The sequence below is a fragment of the Aspergillus foveolatus genome, assembly GCF_047715535.1.
Source record: "Aspergillus foveolatus strain CBS 279.81 unplaced genomic scaffold BDW70scaffold_2, whole genome shotgun sequence".
Lineage (NCBI taxonomy): Eukaryota > Fungi > Ascomycota > Eurotiomycetes > Eurotiales > Aspergillaceae > Aspergillus > Aspergillus foveolatus.
Window position 1 is genome coordinate 101,044 of NW_027396066.1, and position 22,485 is coordinate 123,528.

General features: G+C 50.5%; 8 protein-coding genes across 8 annotated transcripts; 5 read left to right on the forward strand and 3 right to left on the reverse strand.

Moving 5' to 3' along the window:
- Positions 1-1,084: 1,084 nt before the first annotated feature.
- Positions 1,085-3,124, forward strand: BDW70DRAFT_146692 (RNA 5'-triphosphatase domain-containing protein; the record flags this gene model as incomplete). The annotated part of the gene is made up of 1 exon (XM_073738611.1): positions 1,085-3,124. The coding sequence occupies one exon, from the start codon at positions 1,085-1,087 to the stop codon at positions 3,122-3,124; it is 2,040 nt and encodes a 679-aa protein (XP_073600519.1).
- A 282-nt stretch (positions 3,125-3,406) lies between these two features.
- BDW70DRAFT_126520 (pex2/pex10/pex12 family protein) lies at positions 3,407-5,312 on the reverse strand. The gene is made up of 2 exons (XM_073735108.1): positions 4,815-5,312; positions 3,407-4,764 (listed from the first exon to the last, which is right to left on the reverse strand). Exons 1-2 carry the CDS (start codon positions 5,121-5,123, stop codon positions 3,742-3,744), a joined length of 1,332 nt encoding a protein of 443 aa, XP_073600520.1. The 5' UTR covers positions 5,124-5,312; the 3' UTR covers positions 3,407-3,741.
- Positions 5,313-6,260: 948 nt separating this feature from the next.
- On the forward strand, positions 6,261-7,961 carry BDW70DRAFT_126521 (acid phosphatase PHOa). The gene is made up of 3 exons (XM_073735109.1): positions 6,261-6,714; positions 6,770-6,831; positions 6,878-7,961. Exons 1-3 carry the CDS (start codon positions 6,529-6,531, stop codon positions 7,848-7,850), a joined length of 1,221 nt encoding a protein of 406 aa, XP_073600521.1. The 5' UTR covers positions 6,261-6,528; the 3' UTR covers positions 7,851-7,961.
- A 158-nt stretch (positions 7,962-8,119) lies between these two features.
- BDW70DRAFT_146695 (aldehyde dehydrogenase family protein) lies at positions 8,120-9,744 on the reverse strand (the record flags this gene model as incomplete). Its single annotated transcript, XM_073738612.1, has 8 exons — positions 8,120-8,221; positions 8,254-8,565; positions 8,610-8,807; positions 8,885-8,995; positions 9,047-9,480; positions 9,544-9,556; position 9,632; positions 9,704-9,744. 8 exons carry the CDS (start codon positions 9,742-9,744, stop codon positions 8,120-8,122), a joined length of 1,212 nt encoding a protein of 403 aa, XP_073600522.1.
- Positions 9,745-10,390: 646 nt separating this feature from the next.
- On the forward strand, positions 10,391-14,181 carry BDW70DRAFT_37406 (putative importin 11). The gene is made up of 7 exons (XM_073743862.1): positions 10,391-10,698; positions 10,770-10,870; positions 10,925-11,062; positions 11,117-12,129; positions 12,185-12,657; positions 12,709-12,897; positions 12,950-14,181. Exons 1-7 carry the CDS (start codon positions 10,534-10,536, stop codon positions 14,042-14,044), a joined length of 3,174 nt encoding a protein of 1,057 aa, XP_073600523.1. The 5' UTR covers positions 10,391-10,533; the 3' UTR covers positions 14,045-14,181.
- Position 14,182: 1 nt separating this feature from the next.
- On the reverse strand, positions 14,183-15,773 carry exg1 (glucan 1,3-beta-glucosidase). The gene is made up of 3 exons (XM_073743861.1): positions 15,604-15,773; positions 15,174-15,556; positions 14,183-15,120 (listed from the first exon to the last, which is right to left on the reverse strand). Exons 1-3 carry the CDS (start codon positions 15,675-15,677, stop codon positions 14,336-14,338), a joined length of 1,242 nt encoding a protein of 413 aa, XP_073600524.1. The 5' UTR covers positions 15,678-15,773; the 3' UTR covers positions 14,183-14,335.
- Positions 15,774-18,421: 2,648 nt separating this feature from the next.
- On the forward strand, positions 18,422-19,448 carry BDW70DRAFT_146698 (protoglobin family protein; the record flags this gene model as incomplete). The annotated part of the gene is made up of 3 exons (XM_073738613.1): positions 18,422-18,557; positions 18,650-18,920; positions 18,989-19,448. The coding sequence occupies 3 exons, from the start codon at positions 18,422-18,424 to the stop codon at positions 19,446-19,448; spliced, it is 867 nt and encodes a 288-aa protein (XP_073600525.1).
- Positions 19,449-20,486: 1,038 nt separating this feature from the next.
- On the forward strand, positions 20,487-22,298 carry BDW70DRAFT_37585 (aldehyde dehydrogenase). The gene is made up of 4 exons (XM_073743866.1): positions 20,487-21,062; positions 21,120-21,513; positions 21,579-22,021; positions 22,081-22,298. The coding sequence occupies exons 1-4, from the start codon at positions 20,596-20,598 to the stop codon at positions 22,223-22,225; spliced, it is 1,449 nt and encodes a 482-aa protein (XP_073600526.1). The 5' UTR covers positions 20,487-20,595; the 3' UTR covers positions 22,226-22,298.
- Positions 22,299-22,485: the final 187 nt, after the last annotated feature.

Here is a 22,485-nt window from a genome sequence, read left to right on the forward strand (position 1 = left end):
ACAATGAGTGGGCGTCATCGCTTTGTTTTTTTTTTTCCAAGCTGCCTGCTGCGGACCTTTCCTTTCGATGGACCAGGTTCGCGATTTTCACGATGCTGCTTCTTTGGCTGTGACAGGCTCAGCTCATCACTCTCATACTTACCGTCAGCAAGGAGTCTCATGAGCTCAATCGCCTAGTTCTGGTTTGGCCATTGACTGTTGCACAGCACGGTTCATTGTCCGTGGTACTCCGGGCTTCGTCTCAGTAGTCACTCATTAGCGATCTCCAGGCTTTCGTATTTCTTTTTCGCGATTCATCCTGTATGCGCTTCATATGGCTGGGCTCCAGACTCTTTTCAGTATTGCTAACCAGCTTGCAGCGAATGCAGAAGCTTCATACATCTTCAACAAGTTACCGGTTGAGAGTCACACCCACTGTTCCACCAACGGAAACCTCCTACGCCCAGCCCAACGAAACATAATACCCTCTCCTTGCTCCTGGCGCGCCATACGTTTGGGCCAGTGCCCAAGTGGAACTTCCAGAATCCCTCCGTAAGCGTCCCGATCACAGCCAACGTGCTGCGTCCCAGCCGTTCATTGGCTCGGGACCCTATAAAGTACGGAGCAGCCAGAGCTAGGATCTATCATTCACCCTAGTGTCTTATTATTTGGCTTGAAGGACCCGCCTCGTCGCCTCACTATCACTCAAACGGGCCTTTCCTCCAAAGAGCTCTCGCCGTTCGGTCTCGTGGAGAGTTCGATTCGTGTTCCAGAACGGATCCTCGCGCCCCTTGTTTGTTGCATGAGCTGGCCCCTTTAGAAGCGGGGATAGCTTGTTCTTTGGCGCTAGATCGCAACCTTATATAACGCTGGGGCCGGAGCGAATGCTATCATGAGCTCCCCCAATGCGAGCTTTCCTGTGCCGCCCCCTCCCCGTGTAGGGTTGCTAGACACAAGTGCCTTGCGACTGCTTCGGTGTCAAATTTCTTCTACTCTCTTGGAGATAGCTCCTTTCGTCGCGTCGACTTTTTCCTTTCACGCATTTGACCCAAATCCGAAAGTGAACCAGGGCGAGGTAGTTTTCTTGACCGCCTGCGCTGTCATAATGGTTGCCTGCGGACTCCTGTCTTCGCTTCTGCAGCGCGCAAGTTCGGCCCGGTCGACCACAAGGAGACGCTTTCGCCGCTCTCTGAGTGATGTTCACAAGGGTTCTGGTGGGACGGTGACTTCGTCTGACGAAGACGGTTATGAGAGCTCAGAGTCATGGCAGCATGTTGCGGAAACTCGCCAAAACCAAGAGGTACACCAGAAAGGTGATGAGCCGCAGGATGGTAAATACACTTTCAACAGTAACTCATCAGGCAATGCTAATCAATGCTCAGCTGTCAACACAGACCCTGGACTCCTGAGAAAACATTCTATGTACCTGTCTTATAAGACATCCGTCGCCGAATATCCTTCAATAAGGACGTTCAACAGCCCACATCCGCAGATGGACAAGTTCCCGACCACGCCATCGCCGATTCCCCTCCTAGTATTCGTACACGGGCTAGGCGGGTCTCTGGCGCAGTTCAACCATCTCCTCACAAGCCTTTCAAATGTGGGTCCTTGTTTTGGTATCGATTTGCCCGGGTGCGGATTGTCATCTTTTGCGCCCACCGCGTGGGATGCGTACACAATCGAAGCTCTAGCGGAGTTGCTTGCCGCAGCTATTGACCGGCATCGCGATAAAGAGGCTGGTCAGAAAGTGATTCTGATTGCGCACAGTCTGGGATGTTCTCTGTCAGCCTTGCTAACATCCTCGACCTCACCACTCAGACATGAGTTGAAGGATCATATCCTTGGCCTCGTTGCTATTTGTCCTCGTGCAACACCTCCTTCTCCCAAGGAAGTTTCGTCCTATCGTCGTCTGCTTTATATCCCTGATTCGATATTCAATCTCTGGCGACGCTGGGACAGACGCGGTGGCCTGTACAGCAATAGTGTCAATAGGCTTGTTGGCGCAGGTGCCGATGAAGAAACTCGCAGCCTTCAAATTCGTTTCAACGAACAAAGCAAGACGCCTGTTTGGAAGCGCATGGTTTGGGGCATTCTTCCTTCATATTCCGGACCTAATAGTAAAACTATTGGTGGTCTCCCTGGAGAGGAGGTTTGGGCCGGTGTGAGAACACCAATTCTACTTGTTGGTGGGGAATCGGACACGGTGACTAGGCCAGTCGAACTCCAGAAGCTTTTAAAAGCCCTCGGTGACACTGGTGATAAAACCATGGACGAAGATGCAGATGGTAGCGTTGCTGCCTCCGACGCTTCCATGCTTCCCGACTCTTTGGCTCACGAGGAGAAGCTCGGCACCGAGCAACAGCTTGAAGAGAAGGTCACAAATGAGTCCAACGGTTTACCACGAACCAAACGCTCGGTTAAAACAGTCATCCTTCCGGCGCCGGCATCTCATGCCCTACTGTACGACCGTGCGACATACCGCACTCTCGCAGGTATTATCCAGGACTTCGTTTCCCAACATGCAGATCACAGGCTGAACCTCGGGTGGCAACTGCAATACCTGAACACGTCGGGTAAATGGGACGTGAAGAATCTGGCGAAGTGGAAGAAGGTGCCTCCTGTTTCCGATCGTATTGCCAATACATTCGTCGCACTCAAGATGCTGCGTGAAGTCGACGAAGAACACAATCCAGTTCTCTTCTCAAAAGCACAGCGCGATAATATCTACACCGTGATAGATATCAGCCACGAGAGCCCTGTCTACAACCCAGCTTCTCTGGAGGCTGGCGGCATTCATTACCAAAAATATCCGACCGTGTCCAAAATTCCTCCAACACCAGATGAAGTCCGCGACTTTATCGCCCTAGTGGATCGCCTGCAGAAGGAGATCACCGAAAAAATGGAGAAATCTAATACCAGCGGCGCCCCCCGTCTCCGGCCTGTGGTCGGTGTACACTGCCACTACGGCTTCAACCGAACCGGCTTCTTGATCGTTAGCTACCTGATTGAGCGATGCGGATTCGGTGTCCAAGAAGCCATTGATGAGTTCGAGAAGCGTCGTCCGCCAGGAATCAGACATGCACATTTCATTGATACATTGTTTGTGCGTTATTGCGTTGGCTTGAAGAGGGCACCTACGCTCTGAGTGTTTCAAATATATGTTTACTTTCTTTCTTTGCCTGGGGCGCTGGCGTTCGATACCACTGGCTACTGTTTGATTGTTTGACGAGTTATGATGATACCTATCTTATGTTGCCTATAAACTGTACAATAGATGGATTGGAGGTTCCAGGTTTTGTTCTTATGTTACATAGCGTGTTTCTGGATAATAGTCTGTTAACGGATTCTTGCACAAATGACGCTTGGAAACCGGCTTGGACGAAGCTGTAGTACTAGCATTACACCAAAACAGCAGGGTATAGGAAGTTGGAGTCCTTGGACTGTGTTTCCCTCCATGGTTTCCTTCTACGGCCAGTTACTGGCGCAGTAGAGTCGTGAGCACTAACTGGTGAAATATTCGATAAACTGTGACAATGTGGTATGAAATACCCACTTCAGATCACCGCTTGACGAGAAGTCTGGTAGGATGAAAAACAATATACTGGTTCAAAGGGAATGTCTTTTTCGACGATTTTCTGCAAGTTGTCGACGAAGGCCAGGGGGAAAAAATGATGTTTCTAATTATAATATATAAACTGAGTAATGCATATTCCCCGCCAAAGAATATGAGTTTCGAATGCAGTTAGATAAGGATATGCTATATCATCCAGCATCTACAGAGCTCTCCTGCTCATGCGCCTGTTCCTGTTCTAGGGTGGCGTCATCACCTACAGCAAACCCAACAATCTTCCCGGAGCCCGACTGCCGTTTTGGCTCTTCAAGGACATCGCCATTCCAAGGCTTGCATTTCTTGACGAGCTCTCCGCAGCGCAAGCAGACCCAGCCTTCACCCTCCTCGCCCTCAAGTTTCTGCACAATACAAACAAAACAGTAAATGCAGCCGCAGGGTATCGTTTCGTACGGGTTCGTAATATCCGTCTGCGCAGAGCCGATGATCCCTCCTGCACCCGACGAAGCTGCAGCCATGACTTCTGTTTCTGTTGTTGCGTCATTGTTGGCTTTGTAGCAGATTGCGCAGGTGCGCTCAGGAAGGAAGGCGAGTTCGCCTTGCTTTTCGGAAACCTCGTCTTCGTCGACGCTTGTCGATCGGATTGCCGACATGGCTTTGCGCCATGCGCGGGATACCCAGCGGCGCCAGCGGCTTATGCCGACGAGGGGAAGAAGAAATAGAAGGAATTCAGTAAATGCATGCCATACTAGTTGGCGGTTTAGGTATTCGAAGGAGACCTCGCGGCTGGCTTGGGCGGAGGGGGGTGTAAGGCGCATGCGGAGGAGCCGGTCGATCAGTGTTCGGTAGCGACCATCTACTAAGAAGATGAGAAAAGAGAAAAATGCCGCAATGGAGTGTGTTGTGGAGAGAAAATTTGTGATTCGTGACAATGAGCGGACTTCCGGTGACGGTTCCTCATAGCCGCCCTCCCGGGAGATGAGCCAGCTCTCCCATTTGTCCCACGCGTACCGACCGCCTACTGTTAGGAGGCCGTATAGAGATTTCTGAAGCCTCGTTGGCGTTGAGTGAACAGGGCCTTTGCTGCGACTGTCGACATATTTAAGACTTTGGAGGGCGGCGCCGTAAGAGGCGTCGTGGTCCCATATCGAGAGTTTGAAGAGGATCGCGCGGAGCACGAATTGAATTTCGTGGGTCCAGTCATCACGGAGATGTGGCTAGTGAAGTCAGTAAGCTGGCTGCCAGGAGATCAATTGCAAAAGCCTACCCCGAAGTATTTAAGCGCATCTCCGACTTGCCCCTTCAGCAGGCCAAGTAACTCCTCGTCCAACAGCTCCGCGTCAACCTGACCAACACGAAATGCAGGCCTCGTCCCCTCGCGGCCTTTGATCGCATCCCATATTGAAAGTCCTGATTGCGACAATGTATTTAATGGATAAGGAAGTCGTTGCACGGCGGGGTGATTTACGATAGAGGTCCGTTGTTGTTCTGCGAGACGGCTCTGGGCTTCAGTCTCGCGTTGCCGTCGGCGTTCGAGAACGCGCTGCTGAGCAGCGGCAAAGTTCGTCGAGCTCATCGTTTTATCATCGTGTGATAGAAGTGTTGAAGCAGCCTGCAGGTAAGAGATGTACCTGTTGTCTGTATCAAGTCAAGTCTCCAGCCATGCTCCGGTCGGTTCCCCAGATTGCCCGGCAATCAGCCGAGGTTGACTGGCGCACGTGATAACTAAGGGTGCGGACAAAACATGCTTACTAAGAAGTGATCCATGGCCGAGCAACGGATACGCCGAACGGCGAATTTGACCACTCCGCCTACATATTTTGAAGATATTCAACCACTAATATTATTAAATTATACATAATCATTTGATCAGCTACATAATTACTTATTAGGGCATTTTTTCTAGTAGTATGTCCTTTTAATCTTTCAGTCACTGCAATATAGTGGAGCTGTAAGTAGACAGATTATCTGCTCCTAACTGTATATCACGCTGCTAGCCTTAATCCTAACCCTTTTATATAGCTAAAAGAGTATTATTGCCAAGTATACATGCCTTCCCCTCCTCTCTATTTCTCTGCGTATTCTCTTGCCCTTAGGACCTTTATTTTTATTTAGATAAAAGGGTTTGTTGAATGCAGTCAGGTCCTATGATTGTAGTTCGATTAGATAGCCTGGATCTCTCTGATTCTTGTGGAAGTAATGTGACGAGATTCTGGTATCAAGGAATAAACCCTTCGCAAAGTTATTATCGATCGATATACTGACCTCTGTACCTTGCGAGGATGTTAGTTTATCTTCAGCGGCCTGGCTCAGCCATACTGACTGAGGAATTTATATCACCGAGCTTTGCGAATATATAAATACATCTTGGGACCTCACAGTTTGGTGATGAATTACATTCTCAGGGTAGTTTATTGCATCTTAAAACTTGCTGGTACTTGTTCACCATGCGGTTCATGGTTCCTTCTCCAGCAATTTAGTAAACTGCTGCAGGGTGAAAATAAAGCACGCAATACTCTCCAAAATGGTCACTCTGCTTATGTGGACAGGATCAGCCAAGTAAAGGCTTGTGTTGACTACAAGCAATCCATGGCTGACTCGAGCCCATAATTGAGACCAATAAACACGTGCAGGGATCAGCTGATAAGATTTGCCAGATAAGCTTCGCCCAAGAGGGCTGTCTGTTGGGCTCGCTAACTCCCGAGGTCATCTTCCTCCAACTGCTGATCATCACCACCCCCGGCCAGCCGATACCACCTCCCATCATACTAGCATAGTTCTAGTGTGAGGGGTGAGGGGATCGTGACCCGAATGACTGCTGAGGACAAGGGCATTGCTTGCTGGGCTATAGTTGATGTTACATCTGCAGGGCCACCTCCTCCCCCTTGCAGCCCTCTATAAGCGAGCAGACCCCCTCCGTCCGGTCAGTCGGTCGAGATCTCGCGAATTCCAAATCTCAAGGTCTTTGGTGGCTATTCACAATGAAGTCCTCACTTGTAACTGTCCTAGGCGCTGTTTCTTCGACCGTCGCTCGGACTGCGACGACGACCGAGCCCTCGTTGTCGGACATTGTAGCCAGTGCTGCCACTGTTGAGCCTTATTCTCCAGTTTCCAACGTCGAGGGTCTTGCTTTCCAGCGGATCTTCCAGGTTTGGTTCGAGAATATCGTAAGTTCGCTGCACTCATTGCGTATCCCTATCTACTAAAATTGGTCTTCGACAGGATTACGAGGATGCCGCGGCGAATGAAAACCTGCAGTGGCTAGCGAAACAAGGAATCGTCCTGTAAGTTTGCTGAACGTGCGTTACGGTTGCCTTCTGACCGAAAAAGCTCAAACTTCTATGCGGTCACTCATCCGTCTCAACCGAACTACTGCGCTGCAGCAGGAGGCGACACATTTGGCATGGATCATGACGATTTCCTGCGAGTTCCGGCCAATGTTTCCACTGTCGTAGATCTCCTAGATACCAAATATATTGCCTGGGCCGAGTACCAGGAACACATGCCCTACCCCGGCTTTGAAGGATTCAACTATTCAAACCAAGAGACCTACGCCGATGATTATGTGCGAAAGCACAACCCGCTTATCTTATACGACTCTGTCGCTGAGAATGACATGCGCCGGCGCCAGATCAAGAACTTTACACACTTCGACGACGACCTAGCCAACGAGAAGCTTCCCCAATGGGCCTTCTTTACGCCCAACATGACCAATGACGCCCATGACACCAACATAACCTTCGCTGCTAAGTGGCTTCGTGGCTGGATCTCGCCTTTGCTCGAGAACGACTACTTCATGAACGATACCCTAATCCTCATCACTTTCGACGAGGATAAAACTTACCCGAAAGACAACCGCATCTTCAGCATTCTTTTGGGAGGCGCTGTCCCCGAGAACCTACATGGAACTGAAGACAATACCTTCTACACCCATTACTCGGTCATCGCCTCTGTCTCAGCCAACTGGGGTCTTCCATCCCTAGGCCGTTGGGATTGCGGGGCTAATATCCTTGAGATCGTAGCCAATAAGACCGGCTATGTCAACTACAAGGTTGACACAACGAACCTAAGACTCAACCAGACCTATCCCGGCCCTCTCTCGAATGGGGATCTGTCCGAATATTCGCCGGTATGGCCAAACCCATTGACCGAGGGCGACTGTTCAGCGGGTTATGGAATCCTTGACATTGTCAAGGAGACATACGCTGGGACTCAGCCCACGTATAACTACACAAGCCCCTTCCCTTATGATTCTAAGAGTGGGTACAACGAAGATGTTGATGCGACCCGCAAAAGCTCATAGTTCCATAGCAACAGCGACTCCGCCGGTTTTTTCGTCGAATGCGGCAATCTACCGGAAGACTGCGCTAATATATGTGTATGCTGTTTTTATGTTACTCGTGCAAGACATTCTATGAATCAATATATAACGGCATTATCCTGAAGAAAGACTTCGCTCCCTTTCAATCCTATAAGGGCCCAGCTAGTGCTCAGCCGTAGTCACGACCATGAAGTGGTTTTCTGGTCCGTCACTCGCTCAACTTTAACTTCAAATCTGATCCGCTCAAGAGCTCATCTTATCAAAATAGTCTTGGTCTCAAGGAAGTTGTCAAGACTGTGCATGAAGCCCTCACGCCCAACACCATTCATCTTGTACCCACCAAACGGCATGTCCTTAGCGACATTAGGACTTGTAGTGTTGACACCAACAGTGCCAGTTCCAGGAGCTTCGAAGTACGCACTGCGCGGTCTAGATCCTTCGTGAAGACGGATGCATACAGCCCAAACTCCGATGCATTAACCTTTTTAATGGCCTCTTCCTCCGTTTTGAAGGCGTTGATCACAACAACTGGACCAAAAACCTCCCCTTTCACGATGAGCGAGTCCTCAGGGACACTCTCAAAGACAGTCGGCTTGATGAAGTACCCATTGCCCGCATCGCCACCCATGCTGAGTTTTCCATCCTGTTCACCGATAGTGATATAAGACTTGACACGCTCGTACTGCAGGCCATCGACCTGTGACCGTGTGTTGTACCCGATTCGAGCGGGTTCCCAAGGACCGCGCTTCCGAACTTTTCCTTAAACAAGGCCAAGAACTTGTCAGCCACAGACTCCTGGACGTATATCCGGGAGTTCGCCATGCAGGTTTGTCCGCTCAAGCACTGGATACTGAACTGTGTCGCTTGGGCGGTGTTTTCTAGGTCGGCGTCCTCGAAGATGAGAGCAGGTGACTTTCCGCCGAGTTCCATGTGCACAATCTTCATGTTCGATGCGCGGCCGCGGTTTGGATCCTCTGACCTGTGAACGAGGAGCCTGTAAAGCTGAGGCAGCGCACGTCCATGTGTGATGCTAGCGTGTTGCCGGCGGGGGTACCGAAGCCGGAGAGAATGTTGACGACGCCAGGTGGGAAGCCGGCTTTGGCGATCAGCGTGGCTGCCAGGGCGGACTTTGTGTGTTAGATAAGAGCAGACGGCATGGATTTTTTGAGATGTCTTACAGTCAATGGCGCCTTCTCGCTGCTCTTCAGAACGACCGTGATTCCGGCCGCCGGAGCCGGCGCAACCTTGAATGCGAAAAATGCCATGGGCACTTTCCAGGGGATAATGCAAGCAACGACGCCATAAGGTTGCTTGACAGTCATGTTAAGGTGGCCGGGTGTGTTCAAGCTAGATGTCCCCTGGACCGTCCAACCAGCCTCAGCGAAGTAGGAGAAAGTATCTGCTGAAACGGTAGCATCGAAGTACTGCGATACAGGCCTTCCAGTGGACAAGGCCTCCAACCGGGCAAACTCGTCGTTGTTTTCACGAATTAGAACGGCCGGCTTGTGGAGATAGGCGCCTCTATCAGCGGGGGAGCGGTCTCTCCACGCCGGGAATGCTGCTTTGGCAGCTGCCACGGCATTGTTTGTGTCTCCTTCAGTGGCCTGGGAAACTGTTGCAGGGTCAGTCCATTATTCGAACGAACAGAGAGCTATATGAATTCTGACTACCGAACCTTCTGCAACTGACTACTGCGTGAATGGGTCGATCAGGCTGAATGTCTTCCCATCGGACGAGGGTTGGAACTATATCCATTAGATTACTCTTTCACAAACTGATGCAGCACGGCCGTTGACAAACTTCGCCATTGATAAAGAGACGAGTCTCGTCAAGACTTCCCGCTGCCGTTGGTGCTTGGAACTTCGACTTGGGCCATCCTGACGTAGGGTTTGCAAGCAGTCAGTGCGCAAGTACTGGGCAGATTAGCAAAACCAAGGACCGCGACCATGGTTTTATAGTCTCCATTATTTCTGAGTCCCAGGTCCCGTCTCAACTTCTAAAGTCCTGTTGTTCTGAAATTGGAGGCGTGGGTCCGCAAACTTCTCCGCAAAACATAGAAGAATATAAGAAGCTGAATGGCGCACTAAGATGCTTAGCCCAAGATGGTTGTTTGGTGGGGCCACACTATTACTCGACGCTATCCTGGTCGATGGGGCGTACTCAGTATGTCCCGCATAGATAGAGGGAGCGGTACGCTTTAACTGATTCAGAAACGTGCGGAGCTTCGAGCTCAACTGCTACACGGTTATAAACATTACTCATATGTGGGACGATTCATGGCATGACGGGTGAAGGTATTGACCGAGGCTGGTAGATGGAAGAGATGGGATTTGCTGTATCACAGAGCTCAAGCCCTAGGTTGCTGTCTGAATAGAGTCTAGCGTCAAGGGTCAAAACCTAGGGCTCCTCTTTCGGAAAAACAAAAGTCCGTGCTATGCCGCAGGTGGGGAGTCAGCATAAAGAGTACAATGCAAGAAAGCTGCAGGCCCGCCGAAAACGCGCCACAAACACCGTCAACCAGCCAAACGCTCCTAGGCTTCGACGTTCCTGTTTCTATGGCTTGTCGGTCTTAGAGTCTGTCACATACATTGAACTTGAGCTATAAGTTCGCCTTGGAGCTACTATCTCGGTGTAAATAGATCGGGGCTCCTCTTGCATCTCCGTTATGGCTCATGTCATTGAGCTGGCGGGGGAGTCAAATCCTCTGACGCCGCAGAATGTCCTGAACTCCTTGATACAAGCTGCTAGCTCTACGCAACAGCAGGTTCAGACCGGTACCAAGCAGCTCCAGAATTGGGAGAAGCAGGAAAAGTACTATACGTTTCTTCAGGTATGCATTTCCACCGGTCTTTGCTCTGAAGGTTTTACAGTTTTCATATTTGAATGCACTAACCTATGTAGGATGTGTTTCTAGACCAGACAGTCCCTAATGAAGCTCGATACCTCGCCATTATACAGATAAAGAATGGGATCGACAAGTATTGGCGCAAGACGGCACCAAAGTAGGCACACCTGCCGGACAACGGAATCGCGGAGCTTACTGACTAGCTTTGCAGTGCAATCAAGAAAGAAGAAAAAGAACATATCAAAGTCAGGGCCTTACAAGCTGGTGTTGTCGAACCGGCGCCCCTCCTGGCTCTGCACAACGCGTTCGTGCTCGCGAAAATCATGCGCCTCGAGTACCCGCAAGAATGGTGAGAAGTGCAGTCTTTTTCACGTACTGGTAACTTGTTTCTAACATGTTAAAGGCCTGAAGGAATTCCTGCCGTCATCGATTCCCTCCGCTCATCTGTCCAACCTGGCGCGAACCCGTTGCAGTTACCGCGGACGCTTATTATCCTCCTACAGATAGTCAAGGAACTTTCGACAGCTCGGTTGCAGAGAACACGACAGAGCCTGCAGTCAATTGTTCCAGAAATACTTCATGTTCTGGGCGGAATATACGTGGATAAAGTGAACGCATGGGCCCCTGCTCTGGAGCAGGGTAATTATGGCACTGCGGGGCTTCCGGAAGCTATGGAACAGAGTCTTATTGCTCTCAAGGTTCTCAGGCGCCTGCTTGTGGCTGGATACGAGCATCCCAACCGAACCAAAGACGCCCAAGAGTTCTGGCTCTTGACACACTCCCAGTTCAGCAGACTGTTTGCGCTCATCAGCGGCTCTGTGGCGCTACCCGAAGAAGTACAGAAGTTTGTCGAAAAGCACCTCTTGCAACTGTCCAAGCTTCATGTGGAGATGGCGAAAGATCGTGCCGCGTCCTTTGCGCTGCTTCCAGACAGCATACCGCTAGTTCAGTCATACTGGACACTGGTAGTTAAGTTGGGGGAGAACTACAGTCAGCTTGGGGCGGATGGCACGTCGGATAAGACCTTCATGGAGAAAGCCGGTCTCAGGGCTCTCCTTCTCCTCCGGGCTTGTTCCAGGATGGCATTTTACCCTGCGCAGACAATCAAATACCAGACTCCACAAGATAAAGAAGAGAAGAAGCAAGCTGTTGAGCTTATCAAGTCACAGCTTTTTACGCAGGATTTCGTCGTTCATGTCATGGAGCTCCTTGTCACTCAGTTCTTCCGCTTCAGACAGAATGACTTCCAAGAGTGGGAGGCAGAGCCGGAGGAATGGGAGCGCAAAGAAGAGGATGTCGCCGAAGCCTGGGAGTTTTCTATACGTTCCTGCTCGGAAAAGATCTTCCTTGACCTGGTTATCCACTTCAAGGACCTACTGGTGCCTCGCTTACTGACTGTCTTCCAGTCTTTTGCAGGTGAGCTTTCCTCTTAAGGCCTGATCTTTCATCAACTAACAGTTCTCCTTTCAAGGCACAGATAACCGTGATGTATTGCTAAAAGACTCCCTCTATTCAGCCATTGGATTGGCCGCCGCCTGCTTAGAGAAAAACCTCGATTTCATTAACTTCCTGCGGACCACCCTCGTCCCGGAAGTTCAAATTCAAGATCCTGGGTACAACGTCCTCAGGAGAAGAATTGCGATCCTTCTTGGCCAGTGGGTGCCTGTCAAGTCTAGCGAGATGGACTGGGAATCCATCTACCAGATATTCCAGCATTTGCTCAATAATCAAGATCCTTTGAATGACCTCGTGGTCCGAATTACTGCCGGCCGGCAGCTTAAGCATATCCTTGATACCTTTGAATTTACCCCGGAAGGTTTCAAGCCTTACGCGCCGTCGGTCTTCCAGAGTTTGATGTCCCTGGTGCAGGAAGTTGAAAGCTCTGAAACAAAGATGGGCCTTCTCGATACAGTGCGATTGGCTGTCACCAGAATGGAAGATAACGTTCGTATCCCCTTTCACAACATCTGGACTAATTGCTAATATTTCTCCAAGATTGCTCCATTCTCAGATGCAATTCTCGCATTACTACCGCCACTGTGGGAAAGCTCCGGCGAAGAACATCTACTAAAGCAGGCTATTCTCACCTTACTTGGAGCGTTGATATATTCTCTTAAGCAAGAGTCGGTCAGATATCATTCCGTCATTTTGCCTCTAATCCGCAATTCCGTCGATCCGACTTCGGTATGTTATATCCAAAGCTTTCCAGTTATGGACCAAATACTCACAATTAAAGGATACCATGATTTATCTACTAGAAGAAGCTCTAGAGCTCTGGAGTGCCATTTTGTTGCAAACCCCCTCGCCCCCTTCTCCCGAAATTCTCTCCCTCATCCCTGCCCTCTTCCCCATCTTCGAATCCGCCATCGACGGCGTGGGTCTGGCCCTCCAGATTGCGGAGTCCTACATCATCCTCGCACCCCAGGAGATCCTCAGCGACCGCATTCGTCTCCCGCTCTTTACCTCGTTCGAGTCCCTCCTCCAACCCACGCTCCGCCAGCGCGGCGGCTACGTACCCCGCCTCGTAGAATTAGCTATCCGCGGTGCCGACGCTGTAGACAACGGCAGTGAAAACACATACCGCGTCATCATCAGCTCTTTACTCGATAGCTCCTTCCTATCTTCCCTCCTCGAAGGCCTCTACTCCGCTTATGAGTCCAGCCAAACAACAGGGCCAAACAAAAAACAAACGAGCATCTACGGTGGCGTGGAAACAGACTACTTCTCTGTCCTTGCGCGCCTCGCCCTCGCACACCCGACACTCTTCGTTTCCGGTATCACAGCCGCCTTCTCCAATAGCAGCATCAGCAACAACTCTCAGACTCCAGAACAGGCGCAGGAACATCTCATCACCTGGCTCCTAACCGAATGGTTTCTGCACTACGACAATATCGGCACCGCAACGCAGAAGAAACTGCACGCGCTGGCTTTAACCCAGCTTCTCACCCTTAGCGGGCCTAATACCCAACCGCCGGCATATATCCTCAACCACCTGCAATCGTACCTCAATGTTTGGACGGATATTATCACCGAGTTGGCGGAGGGTACGACGGAGGGTGATCCCAGTGATCCTCGCGGTGGAGATTATCTCATCTACTGGAATAATGCGCAGACGGGGACATATGAGGATAATGAGCCGCCAGAGAACACGCGACGACGTGAGTGGGAAAGCTCGGATATCGTTCACAAGACGAACATTCGAGAGTTTGTGCGCGAGCGGCTGCAGTCTTTGATTGTGAGTTGTGGTGGTGAACAGCGGTTCCAGGAGGATTGGCTGCTCAATGTTGATCGAGATGTGGTTGCGGCTTTTGCCGCGCTGCGGTTGCTCTGATCGGACTGATCAGACTTTTCGGGTCCATAGTCTCACCTGCAGCGTTGTTCCCATTTTGTCGGACTGGAGAGGTTTCGGCCGCCTGTATGCATTGCTAGGGTCGCGTTGCTCTTTCTACATAGCCTAAATACCCCTATAGACGAAACGGTGAGATTTATGAATATTCATTGCCTTTAGCCGAACATCAACTAGTGAACGGGACAACATAGATATTGAAATGACAGCCGACAATGAAAAAGCCCTATAACAATCGAAAGGTAGGATGCTGATCGCTATCAATGCATTGTTTAGTTAGAAGTTGCACTGGTTTGGAAACTCTCTGTCAGTCAAGGGTTGAGGGAAGACGCCGTTCGCAAGCAAATCTTGCATATCCCAACCAGGTGCTCCTTCGGTTTTCCAGGTCCAGAACACCCAGCCATTTCTCAGCTCGAATGCGTCCAGCTGAGCCTCAATAAAGCGACGCGTGTTCGCGATCTCATCTGCGCTCAGGCCAGCCACGCTACCCTCACTCTTACTTCCGCAAGGGCCGACTGCTGTGTTCGAAGCCAACGTACCGTCGTAGCGGATTCCAATTCCCTTGCCGTTTAGATATCTAGTACAATCCGACAGGGCTCCTGTCCACTCGCCCACTATAACAGGCTTGTCGACAGCCTGTAGATGCTGACGTCCGAGTTGGCAAGCGGCATCAATATGCTTTTCAATGTTCCACGCATTCTGGCCCCCTTCGAAAACTTCGTAGTGGTGGGTGTCCATCATAACATTCTCTCCAGTCATAAAACCATTCCAGCCTTCCGTTTGCACGAACCCATCGTTCAGGAGCAGGGTCGCGTCGGGACTGTACTTCCGCACTCTCGCCAGGGTCTCTTCGTAGTAATCCTTGAGCTGGTCCTGGTTGATGCCGCCAGGAACATGAGGCTCATTTAGGGCCTCAATGATCGTTACGGTGTCGTCGTCCGCTAGGTACCTTTGGGCCAAGGCCTCGAAAGCAAGAAGCGTCTGCTCAAGGGTGTCTCCTTGTTGCCACCCAATGGGTCCTCTGCGTCCACTGTTGTCGAATCCGTTCTGCGATCCCGGTGCTGGTCGATTTGTCAGCGATAGGAGTACACTGCTTCTGGCTTGATAGACTTACCGCCATGAAGATCCACAATGACTTTGAGATTGTGAGCTCTCGCCCAGGCAACGGCACTATCAAGGTGCTCAAGTTGGCCGGAGACATACGGTTCGCCATCAAGCGGTGCTGCTGCCCAATAACCGATGGGGATTCTAACATAATTCAAACCTGCCTCAGAAATAAGCTCGAAGTCTTCCTCTGTGATAAAAGTGTTCCAATGCTCTGAAAGCCTAGCCGCAGCTTCCTTGGCGCCCAAAACCTTGGTCAAAGTATACTCATCGGCGGCTTCGTCGCCAGCTTCATCGAACAATGATGGGGTAATCCAAGGCTCAAGAACAAGCCAGCCACCGAGGTTGACCCCGCGGACTTTCTCGGCACTGGGATTCGCACGAGACTGTAGACTACTACGAGTGAGCGAGAGCTTCAAAGGCAAGAGGATAACACTAACAGTGTTGCAGCTGAAGTACAGACTGCCAAAAGTGAATGGGCCAGAATGGCCGCTTGCGAGATCCGGGGAAACATTCCGAGACCGCGAGACAACAGGAACTAGGGTTTGGGGATTCCTCAATTGCATAGATGCCTCCGCCTTTAAATATATTGATTACTGAAGCCTGTGTTCGGAGCTATGCAACCTAACGATGCATGTAGTCGTATGAAAGATGCACTGGGAGGCTGCTTTCGGACGAGCAAAGGCGCATTGAGCAATGCCGGAACATCATACCGAAGGCGGAGGGGAAAGAACAAGCAGTTTGACGGTAACCCCGTCGCTAGAGACGAGAAAGTGCGCTAGTTGCTCTGGTAACTGTCTGTGGTAGCTGTCTGTAGTAGCTGCCCAGTCTGGATGTGAACAGGATTTCTGCAAGCGAAGGCTTGCGAACTCCAACATTTTTGCAAATAGCTGCTTCATCACGGATAGATGACCGACTGAAAGCTCTGAGCCTAGGATCACCGCATCCGGTGACGCTGAGACCTGTCAAAGAGTGTCAAAAGTAAAGGCCCCGCGAGGATTCCATCCTAGGATGGACGAATCCGGACAACTACCACGTGGTTGGCATTCTCTATTCCCCATACCCCATTCTCTAACCACGAGATTGTTCGTTCTCGGTCCTTGTCATCTAGACCTTCTGGGGTACAGCTGAGCTGAAAGGGATAGCCCAATGACTTCAATGGTCCACTTCTGTCTTGCACCACAGCGGCAGACTATGGTACGTAGGACGGTTACCTTCGAGTCTTCACCCGCTAGCTTTTTCGAGAAGGGCCATCTAGGTATCATGCCATCCAATAAACGCGTTTAGCCCCTAGCAGAAGTCGATTTACAGGACTATCGAGCCGGCGGGTTATTTGGGTGGATGGATAACGCATCCAACTTCATCTCAATCAACACAGCGGGCCCATCAGGACATGAAACATGCAAGATTGTCTCGAAGTCACGACTCACGAAGTCACGACTCAATGAGCACAAACGACAATCCTGCTAATAAGCCGTATGGAGCTCGATCGCCAGTGATCTTGACGGACCTGGTTCTTCTCGGCATGTTCCGACGTTGATCGGCGCACGGTGTCTCAGAGCCAACAAACTAAACGGGGGATGTATGGCCTAGACCTGAAATATCACTCTAATAAGACCGGAAAAAAATTCACGGAAATTTTCTGAGCAACTACTGACAGTCAGGGTAGATATGCTTTTCGACTTCCGCGAATATGTCCCGCGGCCTTGCAGATACCACAAACGGCTTCCTGCTGTGGCAAGATTCCGAAACCTATCTCTAGAAAGACCAGCAAAGTATAGCGTACGGAGCACGAGGATAGTGTCGGGACCTATCCAATTAACAATTTCGATACTGGATGAGGGTTAGGCTTGTCACTCGTGTAGGTATCTCATCCGGCTCCGGACTAGATGTGCAGTATAGAATCCTCCGAACCAAGGGAAGGGCCGAGGAAGACGGCAATCGCAGGCCGGTGGGCTAGTACCAAATCCGATCCGGAAATCATTCGATCCTTGCATGCAGACTGTGGATGCCTTGGACCCTTGAGAAACTAGACTACTGCGTCTCTCGTGCTACATGGCCATGTGCCTTCAGCCAAGATAGCGAAGCCGAGATGCCTATCATGAATAGGGTTCAAAATTGACTGAACCTCGCCGCAACTAACCAGAAAATCCCAAAGGTGGGTTCAAGTGACCTTTGAGATAATCGAGCCTATATTTGTCACCGGCCGTTTAGTGATTGAAGAGAAATTCTTGCTTACGAATATGGAGATACTAGGAGAAAACCGGGCCGCCAGCAAAACATCAGGCCATATTGAGCCCCATACCATAATCACCCCTCGGGACAACCAAGCCACTTGAGAGAACTGCTTTGATCAATCACGCGTTGAGTGCCCAAAATCGATGGGTCAACGACCTAATGCTATGCCCTATATTCCGTCATATCAGAGTCTGGCTTCTAACCTCCCTGAGGCGGGATTGACCGCAACTGTCATCCGTCAGTTGTGCTGACGAGTCTATGCAGCCATGCGACTCCCAGATCAGGTGATGTAGTTCTGAAACAGCCAATTGCGACAGTATTGAAGGTGGACAGCGCCAATAGACCCTCGTTTAACAATTTTCTTCCCCTTCGGCAACCCACAAGAACAGGCTTCTAGAAAAGATTGTAAAGGTATCGGAACTGTGCCGAGTCCCTAGGGCTCTATTCGGAAGATTGGTGCATAATCGGACTGGTGCCTCCTAGGGACCCACGGCAGCACGTGTACAGTCGTATATACAGATGGAGCTATGTTAGGCTTCCCCATAATCAGACCACCTGCGCATCGGAGTGCTCGCAGCTGCAAGATCCCTGTCATCGAGATGCATCTTGATAGGTTGATCCTCCACGATCTAATCTGAAACGGTCAACTTTTTTTCCACAAAACTCATCCGATGCGGATGTTTTCCTGTTGACGTGATATTTTCGATTTCATTCCCGTCATTCCCGTCCAAGTCGGAAGAGCGACTGACGTTGTTATCGAGGTATTTTCTAATGCATCAATCTGAGAGGTTGGATGTCATGAGTCGGCTATCTCCCGTAGTGTATAAAAACCATATGACACCCCGTGTGTTCCAAGTCATGTTGTGTTTATCTTTCCAGATCTTACCCTTCCATATATCAAGTTTGCCTATTATTCCCTCACGAAGGGTCAACCCAAAACTCGATCCTCTACTCACTTGAGACTCCAATCCCTCCAACCTCCACAACCTCAGAGACATTATGGAAAACCAGCCAGCCCGGATGTCGGGCAACACCGACAAATTGGCCTACTTCAGACTCGACGGCCGCGAGGTCAAGAAGATCAGCCGCAAGGCTTTGTATACCCGTCTCGAGGCCCGAATCAATTACCTCAAGGACTTCATTGACTTCAATTCAAGTATGTCGCAATCTTTACTTAGCCGCATTCTGCCTACCTATCTGGATCCTGGCAATGGACGAGCGACGAACTAACTTGTACTTATCAAACAGGCGACATGGAAGCCCTCGCCTCCGGCGCCAAATACATAAAGACACTCATCCCTGCCGTCGTGAACCTCGTCTACCGCAAGCTTCTCGAGTACGACATAACCGCGCGCTCATTTCACACCAAAGACACGGCATCGGAGGCGCCAATTGAAGATTTCTACAACGAAGACAGCCCGCCAATCATGCGGAGGAAGATGTTCCTGCGGTGGTACCTGACGAAGATCGTCACTGATCCGATGCAGATGGATTTCTGGAGGTATTTGAATAAAGTCGGGTGAGTAATCGATACCTTGTTTATTCTCTTGCGTCTTGAATAACCGCGGCTAATGGTGTTCTCTGTAGGTTAATGCACACAGCCCAGGAGCGCATACACCCGTTGAACATCGAATATATTCATATGGGCGCTTGTCTTGGGTACATCCAGGATCTGTTCACCGAGGCTCTCCTGTCCCATCCGACGCTGTCACTCGCGCGCAAGACAGCCATGATCAGAGCGATTAGCAAGATCATCTGGATCCAAAACGACCTCATTGCGCGCTGGCGTATGCGTGATGGCGAGGAGTTCGCCGATGAGATGTCTGAGTATCTTATCGACGATAAGGAAGGGTACCTGGGTGACAAGAAGATCCTTGGCGAAAGTAGCAGCAGTAGCTCGTCGTCGCGCACGATGGAGGATGACCGCGTTAGCATTGCGCCTTCTGTTGCCTCCGCGTGTCCTTTTGCTGATTTGGCGCAACCGATAACGCAAACCAAGATCTGGGCTGGAAATAGGCAACGGCTCTCTATTAAGGGAAAGAATTAGACGGATATGGGTATGATAAAGCATTGCAGGCGTTTGATGGATAAACAAGAAAACTCATGATTGCGATTTCCTTGGGCTCTTCAATAAAGCATAGTGTTTGAATTAAGGGTTGGTGTCTATTTTCGCAGTCTTGGTCAGTTTCCCTCGCGCCACTCCTTTCTAGAACAATTGCCAAAACATATAGTATAATATCATGGGTTAGGTTCTCGCCATTGTTTCAGTTTGGCGTGCAGACGCTGGGCCACGGCACGTGGCATAAATTGCTTCTACAAGGTAGCCAACCTTCACTTGATCAGCATAATGAGCTATGAACAGAATATATTGATTGCACGACAGCCAGTCTCAGATACTAGGAGTGTGATGTCCGGGACAACAGGTTACAAAGGTCGAACCAAGGGTATCGTAGGTGGTTCGCCCATCCCTACACGGAATGCTTTCTGCTTGTTAAGAAGGGCCTTTTTTCCGAGCATACAAGCCGTACCATTACCTTGTCATTCGTCTAAGTCCGCAGAAAGCCCCAAGCATTGTATACGAATGCGCGGCCACGAAAAAGAGTCGGCTCTTGAAAGGGCATTTAAGTACCCCAGCGCCATTTGTTCGGATTTACGGTTTTACGCAAAACCGCTGCGGGGGAAAGGGGAATTCAAGAAAGAGAGGGGCCAATGAGAACCCCACTCGGACACTGCATGTCTATTACGCAGGTTGATGCTTTGCTCTATGGGGCAGGAGTGAGCTCGACCCAGCGGCCATCAGGGTCAGCTGGGTATACCCCGCGATCAAGAGCCGAATCAAAGGACTCGTGGTTCGGTGAGGGGAAACAGCGTTCACTGTCCAATGGTGGTCTCCTTGAGCACTCGTTAACGGCCAGCGTTATCAAAAGAATTGCCGGCCCCACGCTTCCCGAACCGCGCTCGAAATTCTTTCTCATTTGAGTGGCTCACTGGCACTCCTGGCTTCACGTCTCAATAATTAATGGATAGGACCTTCACAGTGCCTTCCGGATAAAGATTCTGGGTCAATGAATGGGTCATGGGCCATACTTGAGAGCTGAGCTCCTTATATTCCCTTCCCCCCACGTTCCCGAAACCAACAGATTTTTCGTCCTCCCCGCACACAGAATTTCGATTGCTGTTATACTCTCGACGAAATGGCCTCAAATCACACCAACGAAGATAAAGCAATGCTTCCGCTCATAATCAACAATGAGTCAGTCGTCACGGACAACGTAGTGGAGGTCCATAACCCGGCAACAGGCGAACTCCTCCACCGTTGCGCTGGCGCATCCGTTGACGATGCAAACCGCGCCGTGGCGGCTGCGAAAGCTGCCTTTCCTATCTGGAGCAAGACGCATCCGTACGAGCGCAGGGCGATACTGAGCAAGGCTGCCGATATCATGCTCTCACGAAAGGAGGAGTTCATCAAAACCCAGATGGAGGAAACAGGAGCCGGCAGGATGTTTGTGGAGGTGACATTCATGGCAAGCGTTTCGTTCTTGAGGGACTTCGCTGGAATGATTCCTACCGTTGAAGGAAAAGCGCCAATTGTTGCTGAAGAAGGGCAAAGCGCGTTGGTGATAAAGCAGCCATATGGTGTTGTTCTAGGGATCGCGCCCTGGTACGTGTGTTTCTTTAGAGGAAGGAAGCAGTATCGCTAACCAATGTTCGCCTCCAGGAACGCTCCTTTTATCCTCGGAACTCGTTCAGTCGCTCTCCCTTTGGCTGCTGGAAATACGACGATTCTCAAAGGCTCTGAGTTGTCTCCGAAATGTTTCTGGTTGATCGGAGATGTTCTCCGGGAAGCTGGACTTCCCGCAGGCTGTCTGAACGTGATCTATCACAAGACCTCAGATGCGCCCGCGGTCACCAATGCGCTTATTGCCCACCCAGACGTGCGCAAGATTAGCTTCACGGGTAGCACCCTTGTTGGTTCGATCATTGCCTCCACCGCTGGAAAGTACATCAAGCCGGTTCTGCTTGAGCTGGGTGGTAAAGCCTCCGCGATTGTTCTAGATGATGCCGACCTGGAGAAGGCTGCAATGGGCTGCACACTGGGGGCTTTTCTGAACGTAAGTAACCCGTTCAATGGACGGTGATTCGCGGAAGCCCAATGAATGCTAACACCAACCATTAGTCTGGCCAAATCTGCATGTCGACAGAGCGCATAGTAGTTCAACGCCCTGTTGCGGAGAAATTCCAAAAGTTACTCGTTGAAACATCCGAGAAGATTTTCGGCAAGAACGCGCCGGCACCTGTCCTCGTGGCGGCCGCTGCGGTAAAGAAAAACCAAGGCCTGGTATCTGATGCGATCGGTAAGGGCGCCACTGTCGTATTTGGCGACCCTAGAGAAAGCGAGCCATGCGCAAACGCTCTGCGCCCCGTTATCGTTGGAGGCGTCACTAAGGAGATGGACCTCTATGCCACAGAGTCTTTCGGACCGACAGTGTCCCTGATCGTTGTTGACAGTGAGGAGGAAGCCATCAAGGTGGCCAACGACACAGAATATGGCCTCACATCGGCTGTGTTTACGAGCAATCTGTTCAGGGGTCTAAGGGTGGCCAAGCAGATTGAGTCTGGGTACGTTTGTTCTTACCCCTTATTTCTCCAAAGAGCTATGTGCTGACCAGAATCGCCAGTGCTGTTCATATCAACTCAATGACGGTCCACGATGAGCCGACTTTGCCTCACGGTGGATGGAAGAGCAGTGGATTTGGCCGCTTCGGTGGCACCGCTGGCTATGACGAGTGGCTGCAAACAAAGACAATTACCTGGGTGGAGTAGAGAGACGAAGCTCACTGATGACTGGAGTAGTGGCTGGCTCACTACGGGTGTATTGTATAGGCCCATAGTATGATGGATACCAGGCTTTCAGGACGATTTGACGATATAAGCAATACATGAGCGATACCAGCAAGAAATATCCTCCTCAAGCGTATGCATAAACAAACTGCAGTTGGCATGTGTGTATGTGACCTATTCCATTAGTCTTGAGGTGGACCCATGGTACCTCGAATCCGGTGAGCCTGTTTTGGGCCTGGAGG

Coding starts and splice junctions, on each gene's coding strand:
- BDW70DRAFT_126520 (XM_073735108.1), bottom strand. CDS start 5,123: ATGAGCTCGACGAACTTTGCCGCTGCTCAGCAGCGCGTTCTCGAACGC. Junction 4,765..4,814: donor ATGCGCTTAAATACTTCGGG/GTAGGCTTTTGC, acceptor TGACTTCACTAG/CCACATCTCCGTGATGACTG.
- BDW70DRAFT_126521 (XM_073735109.1), top strand. CDS start 6,529: ATGAAGTCCTCACTTGTAACTGTCCTAGGCGCTGTTTCTTCGACCGTC. Junction 6,715..6,769: donor AGGTTTGGTTCGAGAATATC/GTAAGTTCGCTG, acceptor GGTCTTCGACAG/GATTACGAGGATGCCGCGGC. Junction 6,832..6,877: donor GCGAAACAAGGAATCGTCCT/GTAAGTTTGCTG, acceptor TGACCGAAAAAG/CTCAAACTTCTATGCGGTCA.
- BDW70DRAFT_37406 (XM_073743862.1), top strand. CDS start 10,534: ATGGCTCATGTCATTGAGCTGGCGGGGGAGTCAAATCCTCTGACGCCG. Junction 10,699..10,769: donor AGTACTATACGTTTCTTCAG/GTATGCATTTCC, acceptor TAACCTATGTAG/GATGTGTTTCTAGACCAGAC. Junction 10,871..10,924: donor TGGCGCAAGACGGCACCAAA/GTAGGCACACCT, acceptor CTAGCTTTGCAG/TGCAATCAAGAAAGAAGAAA.
- exg1 (XM_073743861.1), bottom strand. CDS start 15,677: ATGTTTCCCCGGATCTCGCAAGCGGCCATTCTGGCCCATTCACTTTTG. Junction 15,557..15,603: donor TGTACTTCAGCTGCAACACT/GTTAGTGTTATC, acceptor CACTCGTAGTAG/TCTACAGTCTCGTGCGAATC. Junction 15,121..15,173: donor CATTGTGGATCTTCATGGCG/GTAAGTCTATCA, acceptor CAAATCGACCAG/CACCGGGATCGCAGAACGGA.
- BDW70DRAFT_37585 (XM_073743866.1), top strand. CDS start 20,596: ATGGCCTCAAATCACACCAACGAAGATAAAGCAATGCTTCCGCTCATA. Junction 21,514..21,578: donor CACTGGGGGCTTTTCTGAAC/GTAAGTAACCCG, acceptor ACCAACCATTAG/TCTGGCCAAATCTGCATGTC. Junction 22,022..22,080: donor GCCAAGCAGATTGAGTCTGG/GTACGTTTGTTC, acceptor CAGAATCGCCAG/TGCTGTTCATATCAACTCAA.